Source organism: Polyodon spathula, chromosome 13 (genome assembly GCF_017654505.1).
Source record: "Polyodon spathula isolate WHYD16114869_AA chromosome 13, ASM1765450v1, whole genome shotgun sequence".
Classification (NCBI taxonomy): Eukaryota; Metazoa; Chordata; class Actinopteri; order Acipenseriformes; family Polyodontidae; genus Polyodon; species Polyodon spathula.
In genome coordinates, this window is record NC_054546.1 from 43,360,552 (window position 1) to 43,374,299 (window position 13,748).

At 43.8% G+C, this 13,748-nt stretch overlaps 1 protein-coding gene across 2 annotated transcripts in view; it reads right to left on the reverse strand.

Moving 5' to 3' along the window:
• Positions 1-13,748, reverse strand: part of fto (FTO alpha-ketoglutarate dependent dioxygenase) — a 123,126-nt gene that overhangs the window by 72,974 nt on the left and 36,404 nt on the right. For both annotated transcript variants that reach the window (XM_041269265.1, XM_041269264.1), the window contains exon 7: positions 11,979-12,098. In XM_041269265.1, the coding sequence (XP_041125199.1) occupies positions 11,979-12,098 (120 nt within the window). The remainder of the gene's footprint in view (positions 1-11,978; positions 12,099-13,748) is intronic.

The window sequence follows — 13,748 nt, forward strand, 5'->3', positions numbered from 1 at the left end:
ACCTTTCAAAATAGGGGGGGGGCAGGGATTGAAACGGCTATCTCTCGCTTGTTTGGTAAGAGCACTAAGAGCAATGCTGTCTCAGAATGAGATGCACACCCCACCCTGGGATGTCCGTCACTGGAGCTGCAAAGAGTCTTTCGAAGACCTTCATGGCTGCAGATCTGCAGAGGAGTTGGTTAGTTAGCTGCCTGTGTCAGTCCAGAAGCGCTAAAGAGACCACACTCTGGCCGGAAGGCCCAGCTAAACCACATCAAGTATCTGCAGAATAATTTCTGGAAACATGCATGTGGCAGAGCAAAGCTCTGCTCTTTAGAAATTGGCAGGGATGGGGTTAACTTCCCCTACCTGCCTGGGTTTATTATGTTCAGGTGGCTGGGGTTGATTAGTTGATTAGGTTGATTAACGATCAATCAGCGCCCAGCCACCTGATATAAAAGGAGGCCTCTGCTTCTCATTTGGGGAGAGGGAACTGAGGAAGCAGGTTGGTGTTTGTTTTGTGGTTTTTGAATTTTCTAAATCCAGTGAAGGCATTGCCCAGCCTGGAAACTTTATTTTTGTGAGTTTTGTTTTGCTTTATTTGTGTTTGAGTATCTGTTATTTTGCCCTTGTGCACTTTATTTTGTGTTTATAATAAAATAGTTATTTTTTTTGAACTGCAGTCTGTCTCTGGGCCTCTATCCACTCGCCAGCCTGCCACAATGCATTTTATTTTTAATATCCGTACATAACATATCTGTTCACATTTCCTTGTACATGGCTACAAAAAAAAAAGAAATCAAAACCTATAAGCCCTTAAAAGCTGTGTTACCCATTGCTCACTGCCAGAAGACACAGGTTGCCTTATTCCTTCCTTCCTTTTTATTTTTATTGGATTTAAATGATGAATACAGATCTCTGTCTAAATCAGTGTTAATTAAGATAATACTTGAATGTGTCATGTCCCACACCCCCAAAAAATGATCAGCAGCCTCTTTGATAATTCTTCTTTCATACGGACTTCTTTTACAGTGTTTTCCAGCAGCGAATATTCATTCTTCACAGCCGCTGTTAACGTTAACTCCAGCTTATTACACTCAGTTAAAAAGCTTGAATGGGAATTACAGAAAGAGGCATTTAAAAAAGGAAGGCTTTACCCAGGCCTAGACAACCTATTGATGTCCACTTTCTTTTTTAACCTCTGTGTTACAAAAGCCTCTCTCACATTTTGGCACTACTGTTGTTTGTTTGTGCCTCACAATGAACGAGCTGAACATTTTAAAAGGCCTCCACAGTTCTGCCTAATTTAATACAGATAATCACAACACATTATCGTTTCTACTCCATTTATTCCAGGGAGATAAACTGTTCCCTATCTAGCAATTGTGCCTTTATAAATCAAGGAATAATGTTGCACAGCATCCCAGGAAAGAGCTTTAAGGCATTAGCGCCACAACTTCTAAAGGCTGCTTTGGATCTCTTATCTATTCTTCACATTTTAGTGTCCATGGACATTTCCGACACCTCGGGGGGTTCGGATGGGTGTGTATGAGGGGGGTGAGGATCCCCACGCCTCCCCTACATCTCATGGGAGCTTTAAGGCAGGGCGCCACAATTGCTTCTAATAGGGCGCGAGGATGGGGTCCGGATTTTAATGGGGGCTCCCCCCACGCCGGGAGGTTACCCACGCCTCCCGGGTGCGAATACCACACGGGGGGACCCCGGGATGGGGTGCGGAGGGGGATGTGTGAGGGGGGTGCGAACGGGGATGAGTGTGGGGGATGCGAATGTGTGCAGAGGGGTGTGTGTGAGGGGCCACGACTGAGGCAAAACACCCCTACCACTCCTGAGTGTGGCCTGCGAACTACCCCCACGGAGGGGTGTGTGTGAGGGGGTGTCCCCCTGACGGGGGTTGAGGGGTGGGGGGATCACACCTGTGAGGGGGGTGGGTTATGGGGGTATTGCCTGATGGGGGCGTGTGATGGTGAGGGGGGTGAGTGACCCCACAAACACTGAGGGGTGGATGGGAATCCCCCTGTGTGACACACTCCCCCCACACAATGTGTGAGGGGATGTGTGAGGGGGTGCGGAGTCTTGTCACACACACTGAGGGGGGGTGGGACGAATTAGGTGATCCCCCCACACACTGTGTGAGGGGGGTAGTGACACATGGGGTGCAGCGGACACCACGACTGTGAGGGGTGTGTGGAGGGGGGTGCGGAGGGGGGACGGTTCCAGCTGTGTGAGGGGGTTGTCACACCCCTACGCTGAGGGGGGATGTGACCACACAACACTGTCAGCCACAGCCTACGAGGAAACTACCCACGGTCCCCCACACACAATCCCCCTGGAGGGTGACAGCAATACAGATACAGTGTGTACAGCTACTTTTTTTGGAGGGTGCCCCGTGACACACTCCCACCCCTCCGTCTCCCCTACACACTCCTGGCGTTCGGAGGCCTACCCCACGGGGGATGGAGGGGTGGGTGTGAGCGGGCCATGGTGTGGTGAGCGGGAGGGAGCTGGATATGGGGGTTCTGGCGCCTAAGGGTGTGTTCCCTGTGGGGTATGTAGAGGCGATAGGGAGCTTGGCAGAGGGGGGTGTGTGTGTGTGTGAGGGGGGTGAGTGATGGGGTGCGGAGGGGGTGCGTGAGGGGTGTGTGTGAGGGGGGAGCGGATGGGGTGCGGAGGGGTGTGTGTGAGGGGGGAGCGGATGGGGTGCGGAGGGGTGTGTGTGAGGGGGGTGAGGATGGGGTGCTGAGGGGTGTGTGTGAGGGGGGAGCGGATGGGGTGCGGAGGGGTGTGTGTGAGGGGGGAGCGGATGGGGTGCGGTGTGTGTGAGGGGGGTGAGGATGGGGTGCTGAGGGGTGTGTGTGAGGGGGGAGCGGATGGGGTGCGGAGGGGTGTGTGTGAGGGGGGAGCGGATGGGGTGCGGAGGGGTGTGTGTGAGGGGGGAGCGGATGGGGTGCTGAGGGGTGTGTGTGAGGGGGGAGCGGATGGGGTGCGGAGGGGTGTGTGTGAGGGGGGAGCGGATGGGGTGCGGAGGGGTGTGTGTGAGGGGGGAGCGGATGGGGTGCGGAGGGGTGTGTGTGAGGGGGGAGCGGATGGGGTGCGGAGGGGTGTGTGTGAGGGGGGAGCGGATGGGGTGCGGAGGGGTGTGTGTGAGGGGGGAGCGGATGGGGTGCGGAGGGGTGTGTGTGAGGGGGGAGCGGATGGGGTGCGGAGGGGTGTGTGTGAGGGGGGAGCGGATGGGGTGCGGAGGGGTGTGTGTGAGGGGGGAGCGGATGGGGTGCGGAGGGGTGTGTGTGAGGGGGGAGCGGATGGGGTGCGGAGGGGTGTGTGTGAGGGGGGAGCGGATGTGCGGAGGGGTGTGTGTGAGGGGGGAGCGGATGGGGTGCGGAGGGGTGTGTGTGAGGGGGGAGCGGATGGGGTGCGGAGGGGTGTGTGTGAGGGGGGAGCGGATGGGGTGCGGAGGGGTGTGTGTGAGGGGGGAGCGGATGGGGTGCGGAGGGGTGTGTGTGAGGGGGGAGCGGATGGGGTGCGGAGGGGTGTGTGTGAGGGGGGAGCGGATGGGGTGCGGAGGGGTGTGTGTGAGGGGGGAGCGGATGGGGTGCGGAGGGGTGTGTGTGAGGGGGGAGCGGATGGGGTGCGGAGGGGTGTGTGTGAGGGGGGAGCGGATGGGGTGCGGAGGGGTGTGTGTGAGGGGGGAGCGGATGGGGTGCGGAGGGGTGTGTGTGAGGGGGGAGCGGATGGGGTGCGGAGGGGTGTGTGTGAGGGGGGAGCGGATGGGGTGCGGAGGGGTGTGTGTGAGGGGGGAGCGGATGGGGTGCGGAGGGGTGTGTGTGAGGGGGGAGCGGATGGGGTGTGTGTGAGGGGTGTGTGTGAGGGGGGAGCGGATGGGGTGCGGAGGGGTGTGTGTGAGGGGGGAGCGGATGGGGTCACACTACCTCCACCCTTTTCCCCCACCACAATGAGGACTCCCCCCCCGCCTCCCCACACACACTCGGAGGGTGTGCCTTCCCAACACACACTGGGGGGTGCGGATGGGGTGCGGAGGGGTGTGTAGATTAGAGTTGGATGACAATTCAATTTTCAGCTATCGGTTATCTTCTGTAAATTATGAGGATAATCTTGATTAACCGCTGAATAATACAATATAAATAATGATGGTAATTGATCAAATTCATACTTCAGCTGCATTGACAACTGCCAGTCTAAGAAGAAAAAAATACCAGACAGCATGTGCCAGTTTTAAAATGTCTCGTGGGTGCCCAGAACAAACGGAAGTATAAAAATACACTTATTGTAAATTTGTATATTATGCAGTTTTCCTATAAAATAATACAAATATTTTTTTCTTATTTAAACATTTGTTAATTCGAGAACGTTTACTTGCATAAAAGGAAATGCCACCAAATATATTCATATAACAAAACTAAACTGCTGACATTACGAGAAAGCATTTGCTTTCTTTACTTGTGTGGCGAATCTGCCATTAAGAGAATCAAACTAGTTCAAAACTTTGCTGCTGTAATTCAATGGCTTTCTGGCTGTTCAAATTGATTTGTATTTTTATGTACATGGCAGGCATATAAATAATTAGCATAGCAGTTTCACCCATTCCAGTTTTTTGTTTTTTTTTGTTACCCATTCCAGGTTTTAATACAAGCTCAATCAGCCACAGTGTGTATGTAGCAAACTCGAATGTGTCCTATTAAATCAGTAGTAAAACCAGGAATGGATCAACTGCTATACAATGCTTATTTTTATCCCTGCATGTTACTGTCCCAAATGTGTTTAGCAGTACTACGGGATGGATAGTCCCACCCACGGTCAGGGATGCAGTAGAGGATGCAATGCAAACCAGCTCTTAGCATCGTTTTAAATTAGCAGCAACACAATGTGTCCGATTCAACTTTGCCCAGTCGAGTTAACTGGAAGGTAAACACAGGCTGAGGACTCCGCCCCTGTATGTTTCAGCTAACAGAACTGCCCGTTATTGGGCCGATCTAATAGTTGCATGCTAAGTGAGTGATAATGAAGACTGTCAACAGAAAAGGGTGTTCCTGGCGGAGGAAAATCACTTCCCAGGCACAATGATGCCTTTGGAGTTCTTGCTTCTCAGGAGCCACAGCAGTGTGACACATGTGTTTGTGATTCCAGCACCTCTACAGTAAGATTAGCTTCCACAAGCATTCACCTCTGAGGGCTTGGGATTTATTGTTGTTTTACTTTGTAACCACTATAATGGATGTTATCTGTCCGTTCTGACAATGTCTCACCGATCTTGAAATCGCTGTTACCAGGGAAATAACTCAACTCATTCCTGCTAGCAAAGAACAACCAGAAATTACTACACATTGCAAAACTTATTCCAAATTCAAAAAATTCTAAATGTATTTCAAATCGGAACAGTTCTCCTCCATGTAATTCCAATGGAAGTGGCTTAAACTGGATCACTACTCATTTTCAAGGTTTCAAAGACAACAATATTAAACTGATAAACTGATAACTACTGCGGCAGACTAATACATACAAAGAGGATTATTTTTTTGATGTTAGGGTGTGACACTAACTGCATAATGCTACGAGAGTGCGTTAGATTGACATTTTCATTACATAAGGATTCTGCTCATTATTTATCCAGTGTGTGTGTAGATTTATATATATATATCTCAAGTCAATTTTTTTTTTGTCCAACATGTTTTACAGTACAAATATCTTATTATTTTATAATCATATATATATATATATATATATATATATATATATATATATATACACACACACACACACACACATTATTATATATATACATAATGACTAAGAGCAAAAGGTACATTGAAGTATTTATATATTTAGTTGATAATTTTTTACCCGTATTATATAAAATATTTTTGTATCTCAAGCTCATGTTAACAATTAAAAATTTTGAAACATTAATTATGCATTACAACTCTAAATCATATTGAATGATATGACATTACACGAGATATTAATTACTGTGTGTGTTAAAGAGGCCCAGCTGTTTCGTCTGTTAATCGTACTGTACTGTATGTGTTAAGCCCAGCTGTTTAGTCTGTTAATCGTACTGTACTGTATGTGTTAGAATCCAGCTGTTTTGTCTGTTAATCGTACTTTGTATGTGTTAGAATCCAGCTGTTTAGTCTGTTAATCGTACTGTAAAGACCCAGCTGTTTCGTCTGTTAATCGTACTGTACTGTATGTGTTAAATCCAGCTGTTTAGTCTGTTAATCGTACTGTACTGTATGTGTTAGAATCCAGCTGTTTTGTCTGTTAATCGTACTGTACTGTATGTGTTACTGAAGAGCCCAGCTGTTTCGTACTGTCTGTTAATCCAGCTACTGTACTGTACTGTAATCGTACTGTACTGTGTTACTGAGCCCAGCTGTTTCGTCTGTTAATCGTACTGTACTGTATGTGTTACTGAGCCTGTTGTCTGTTAATCGTACTGTACTGTATGTGTTACTGAGCCCAGCTGTTTCGTCTGTTAATCGTACTGTACTGTATGTGTTACTGAGCCCAGCTGTTTAGTCTGTTAATCGTACTGTACTGTATGTGTTAGAATCCAGCTGTTTCGTCTGTTAATCGTACTGTACTGTATGTGTTACTGAGCCCAGCTGTTTAGTCTGTTAATCGTACTGTACTGTATGTGTTAGAGTCCAGCTGTTTAGTTAATCGTACTGTTGTAATCGTAATCGTACTGTACTGTATGTGTTACTGAGCCCAGCTGTTTCGTCTGTTAATCGTACTGTACTGTATGTGTTACTGAGCCCAGCTGTTTTGTCTGTTAATCGTACTGTACTGTATGTGTTAGAGCCCAGCTGTTTAGTCTGTTAATCGTACTGTACTGTATGTGTTAGAATCCAGCTGTTTCGTCTGTTAATCGTACTGTACTGTATGTGTTAGAATCCAGCTGTTTCGTCTGTTAATCGTACTGTACTGTATGTGTTACTGAGCCCAGCTGTTTTGTCTGTTAATCAGCTGTTGTTTTGTCTGTTAATCGTACTGTACTGTATGTGTTACTGAGCCCAGCTGTTTCGTCTGTTAATCGTACTGTACTGTATGTGTTACTGAGCCCAGCTGTTTCGTCTGTTAATCGTACTGTACTGTATGTGTTAGAATCCAGCTGTTTCGTCTGTTAATCGTACTGTACTGTATGTGTTACTGAGCCCAGCTGTTGTCTGTTAATCGTACTGTACTGTATGTGTTACTGAGCCCAGCTGTTGTCTGTTAATCGTACTGTACTGTATGTGTTACTGAGCCCAGCTGTTTAGTCTGTTAATCGTACTGTACTGTATGTGTTAGAATCCAGCTGTTTAGTCTGTTAATCGTACTGTACTGTATGTGTTAGAATCCAGCTGTTTTGTCTGTTAATCGTACTGTACTGTATGTGTTAGAATCCAGCTGTTTAGTCTGTTAATCGTACTGTACGTGTTACTGAGTCCAGCTGTTTAGTCTGTTAATCGTACTGTACGTGTTAGAGTCCAGCTGTTTAGTCTGTTAATCGTACTGTACTGTATGTGTTACTGAGCCCAGCTGTTTAGTCTGTTAATCGTACTGTACTGTACGTGTTAGAGTCCAGCTGTTTAGTCTGTTAATCGTACTGTTCCTCAGGAGGGAAATGGTTAAAAGCAGAAAGTGACTTCTCTTTGATGTCTTTGTTGATATTGCCACTGGATGTATCCTCTGTAGGATTCTATTCATCACCTCTGTCTTACGGTACTAAGCTGTAGGCTGTAGTGGCTTTAGGAGACACAATTCTTTTCTTTCTGGAGCACTGTATCAGTGTGTGAGATTCTCCATAGGGGTTTAACTATTTACCCTGAACACTATCAGGCAATTCCTAAAATGTTGCTTATCCTGTTGGAGAAACGCTTCAAAGAGAATTGCAAATACTTCGCACTCAACTTTTGGCATACTTTTCGTTTCTGATTTTAAAGATTAACGGGCTACTTACTGAATCCTCATTCTGAATACTCAGAATAAGACAAAACACCTGGAACTCCAAACACAGCTTAGGAGACAGTACTGTGTAAGGATTTACATGCAATACAATGTGTTAGTATTGAAGAAACTGTTACACTGCAGGTACTTACTAAGAAATGATTGCAAAAGAGTTTCATAGATCAGATTTAAAGATTGTTTGGTAATACATAAACACAGAGTAATAATCTGCCGCAGAATTATTTAAATAGATTCAATTTTTACAGAAAACAATATATACAGTATATGCTTGCAATGTTATTTATGATCCTCATTTTGTTTAAACCACTCAAATGCCAAACATTCATTTTTCAAAATTACAGATAATATTTACAATGAAAAGCATAGCAGAGCTATAAAATATATATGGTTTTACAAATGCAATAAATAAATTAATTGGCCCAGATGACCTTAAAATAATTATATATCCACTGCAATTCTATACCCCAATGAAACTGATACACTTTAATAATTACATTCTTGGCTCTGACCCACTGAAGTCAATAAAGGGTATTAAGGCCAATTGCTGTCTAAATACATTACTGCTAGAGTAAACTGACTGTCAGGGAAAGACTATTTCATAGCCAATATGATAATTCATTCCACTCAGCTGGGATTTGAAAGTCCCGTCTGGGTACACCCTGCTATATAAACCACAATGGATTTCTCTTAACCTTGATCAAACCTGCCACTATACCAAAAACCCTCAGCCCGATCCTGAACATCATCAATAATCATGATCAATACGTGTATCTGTGCTTTAATAACCAGGAATCGCAGCAACGATAAAAAAACAAACACAGTATAAACACTATACTTAACCACTGACTGTGTCTTTGTCAGTAAAATATTTACATGATTTTTAGGTTAAAAGAATCTTCTCACAATAGCAACACTGTAGTGGGATCTATTATTTTAGTGGGAATTTTCTAAGAACCACAGGACTGTACAAGGGATTCGAAATCGAAAGCAGGGTTCTGAGTGTATGCCACCAAAATGCTATACTGTACTATATTAAAAATGTTCTGCATTAGCTCCTTTTTTTCCCCCCTCGCAGCCTTGCTAAAGCTATTCATTGTTCATAGTTTAAATAAATGTCAGTTTTGTACAGTTTGCATGATAGCAGACCCTGGGAGACTGATTCTCTATCCTCTGCATCTGAGAACAGCTTCCGCAAGCCTCTCACTCACATCACATGAGACTTCGGCTTTTATGCTTCGCTCTTTCTACCCGAAAGCAAAGCTTGTACAGCTCCTTTCAAACGGAAAGGAAAATTTCAAATTCACTCGCCGCTTATCTTGATGTTGCACTTGATAACGCCTCAGTCTCCCTTGCTTTTCTCTCCCCTTCTTAAACAAAAAAATACAAATATTTGAATAACCTTCATTTTCCGGTGCATGGGTTTTTTTTTCTCTTCTATTTAATGGCTCATCAATTCATAAGGTAATAGTTTTGAAAGAAACAACTATTTGATGTTTTATCAGAATGTCATTCAAATGGAAGGTTCAGCATTTACATTACAACAGAGCGCGGTGAAGGAAGCCATCCTTAGGGAGATAAATGCCAGCTATAAACACTAGAATTAGAATATACTTAATAAAAAAGGCCTTTATTTGACTTGAATTTTAAGGACAATAATCCTCATATCAAGATCAAATTAAAATACCTTTCAAATGTCTTCCATCACCCACCCCCACACCCCTTGAAGATTTTTATTTCCATGTTAGCTTGTATTATTCATACTTTAAAAATATTTGTTTTAATTTTTCAGTAGCAAGGTTGTAGCTATTAAAAACAAGTTAAAAACCCTGTGTTACTACTCTTGCAGGAGGAGACAATACAAGACACAATCCTATTTAAGCACAGTATTATGTAAGAATTTTAAGAGTGGCTTGGTGTGGACAGCTGCAAAAATGAAAACCTGGAAAATGAGAAGATTGCAAATGACCAATATCAGAAACATGCTTTTTAAAGAACAGCAGGTTTATAACGAATACTCAACCTATGCATGGATAGCCAGTAAACTTACTTTCCACATAATCACAAGAGCCTAATACTAGAGAAAATGTGCTTGCAAAACCTTTCCGTATAAAATTGAACAAACGACTTGAGACATGGAACCTTGAATTAAAATAGTTGTTGCTTTTAGTTTTGTAAAATTAACAGTTTTTTTTTTTTTTTATTACTGAAAAAAGTTAATCAAATACCCCAATATGTTTTATTACAGTACTAAGAAAATAAAAATTTAATAAATAAATAAATAAATAAATCACAAAACTGCTCTAGTGTACATGCAAAGCTGGAACCACCGTGTTCTTTTTACAGCTATTAACGTCAGAGTGGATGTAAAAGTTTACCATCCAGAGCAAAACTTGTATTACTTATCCATTCAATGCCAGCTGTGGGAGCTACATAAATATACAAAGCAAAACAATTTCCAGCTTCAAGTGCTAACCATTCAATTCAATGAGATCTCCAATATGGACTGGATTTCAGGTCCCTGGTTAGATATGGTTTCACTTGCAAATTGTTTGTACATATCTAATAAGATACAGCTACAGATACATATGGCTTTGGATACAGCAGGCATTATGATTCTAGTAAATGCATAGTAAGGGACATTTCTATCAAATGCTTATGGCATTAAAATGGATAAAAAAAACATGTACTAAAACCTTAAGTTAATTTTGGATAAACGTTTTAATACAATGTTCACACTTGTGTTCTGGGTGTTATCAGTTAAGCAATGACACACTGCCACATGTTTTTAAAAGGCTTTGAAAAACAACATGTTTTAAAAGTGGTGCTGCACTACTTGCAGTAACCGTGCATGTTCTACTCGTCTTGCACAAGATGCATCTCAGCTTACAGGTTACCAGTATCCTGTGTGAAGATGCACACACTATACAATGCAGTACCAGTATCCTGTGTGAAGACGCACACACTATACAATGCAGTACCAGTACACTGTGTGAAGATGCACACACTATACAATGCAGTACTGGTACCCTGTGTGAAGAAGTACACACTATACAAGTGAAAATGTTGTTGTTTCTTCAAGTCACCCTAAAACACTCTGCACATTGTCACCTCCACTGTACAGCAACAGCAAAAAAACATTTAGAGTTAGCACATTAAATCTGGCTAATGCTGAGCTGCTGCAGTTCATAAACACAGACTTCCCCTCAATGCTAATGCAACAGCGCCCCCTGCTGCTTCCTTAACTGGGACCGAGCTGTGAATCCAACAGACCTGCCCTGTGAACAAGAGGACAAGCCCATGCAATGAAAATAAAAATAAACACAAACAGCCCAAGAGGCTCAGTATGTCAGGCTGCTTTCTCAGCCACTTTCAATTAGCGCTAGTAGCTGTCACCTGCAATAGCCAAAATAAATGGCAGCGAATGCACTAAATGGAATCACGTAAAAAGCAAACTTAAATTAGGATCGGAAGCAGCTTCTGTCTGTTAGAAAACCCCTCATGTTCTTGACAAGTGGCACCCTGGGGCCTGTTGAAATCAGAAACCCCGAACGGCACCCTGGCTCTAATTAGAGACACATGGTAATGTCACACCAGTCGCAGGGAAACAGCCCAGGAGAACTCAACATTTTTTTGGTTTTGCTTTTTGCTTCTGAATCTCTTTCCATACTGTGTAATGTTTTAGAAGCAGACAGAGAGCTAAGCCTATGCATATGCAAAGCAAGATTTAAACATTTAAATAAATTAAATGGGTTTAGAGCATTTACTTTTTTTTGTTTGTTTGTTTTGTTGTTGTTTTCTGGCATTAAACACAAGAAGCCCACAAGGTCAAGTAGAGCTGGATTTTATACTTTAGAAGCCAAGTTAATGATCTAGCTGTGACAATCTTGTTGTGGGAACGCAGCATGGCAGACACCTATGTATAGACATTCAGTTTCAGTGTTATGTATACATGGTGGTGCGTGTGTGTGCAATGTGATCGCAGTGCCTCCCCTCTGCTTTAGACCACTCACCATCAGCTCCATTTCTCTCCAGAGCTCTTCCAGCCTCTCCATGGGTTTGCACCACCAGTCGCTGAACTTTGCATAGCGTCGGCCTTGAAACCAGTATTGCCTGAGCCATTCAAACTCCACCTGCAGGAGAGAAGGGGAGCGCCTGCAGGTTAGCCAAATGGATACGTTTTCACCAACTTCGTTTTATTACATTTTTCTGTTTTTTTCGAAACTTATTTGATACCACTTTAATTTAGGGTTCTGTTATAAGTTTGTTATTGTTGCTAATTATAATCTGTAACTGGTAAAAACATCATTAGTAGCATATTTAAAAGCCCCACCCCCCCACACACACCTTTAAGGAGAAGCGATTTTTACCCGTCCTCATGCTTAAACTGTATATTACACCCGCGTCTCATAGCAGAAACCCCCCCCCCAAAAAAAAGAAAAAAAATCGTCTTTGGGGGGGGGGGTTTTTCTTTTGACAATTTTCATTGCTTGCTTCAAAAAAAAAAAAAAAAAAAAAAAAAAAAAAATCCACTGCCAACTATCAAAATATACAAGCAGCCGGCACAGCCTGTGGACAGAAACCCTGCCACCAGAGACTTTCACAATCAAATAACCAGCTGCCTTCTGCTGCTAAAACAACCGCTCAGAGCTGGTAATACGAGGCTTGCATCCGTCACAGAATCAAAGCAGGCTCGGGCTTCACCTGCCACCTAAAGTATTTTGCCGATTCCCCTGTTAAACTCGGGTGGATTATAAACAGCTCCCGCGGGGCTCCCACAGCAACATTAATGGTAACCAGAACAGGGCAGGCTTGCTATAAGTACATACATGGTTATTAATGAGTCCGGCATTAAACAGCATTAGAGTTTCAAAGAGTAGTTGGAGTCTCAGCGACATGGCGACACTGATGGAGGAAAAGTGGGGTGTTGCACAGGCAGGTGTGTTTCTTACTGATCTTGTTACATGCATGTATAAAACCAGACAACGCACTTGACACAGTGTATATGTCAGTATGCGTTGCTTCAGAAACCCTGGGACCACTTGTATCCTCAGTATTTGGTGCACCCACCTGCTGGGTTCCATGGCTTTGCAGTGATGGGTTTATATGCAAGAGTAGCTGCTTGAAGTAGACTGCATTGCCCCACTGCAGTCTAACACTAGCACCTGTATTGAGGTATATTAACCTGCAGTACCTGTATTGAGGTATAGTAACCTGCAGTACCTGTATTGAGGAATATTAACCTGCAGTACCTGTATTGAGGAATATTAACCTGCAGTACCTGTATTGAGGTATAGTAACCTGCAGTACCTGTATTGAGGTATAGTAACCTGCAGTACCTGTATTGAGGTATAGTAACCTGCAGTACCTGTATTGAGGTATAGTAGCCTGCAGTACCTGTATTGAGGTATAGTAACCTGCAGTACCTGTATTGAGGTATAGTAGCCTGCAGTACCTGTATTGAGGTATAGTAGCCTGCAGTACCTGTATTGAGGTATAGTAACCTGCAGTACCTGTATTGAGGTATAGTAACCTGCAGTACCTGTATTGAGGTATAGTAGCCTGCAGTACATGTATTGAGGTATAGTAGCTTGCAGTACCTGTATTGAGGTATAGTAGCTTGCAGTACCTGTATTGAGGTATAGTAACCTGCAGTACCTGTATTGAGGTATAGTAACCTGCAGTACCTGTATTGAGGTATAATAGCCTGCAGTACCTGTATTGAGGTATAGTATTGGCAGCCACTGGTACAGGTATAGTATTGTCTTTATTTTAAAGCCTTT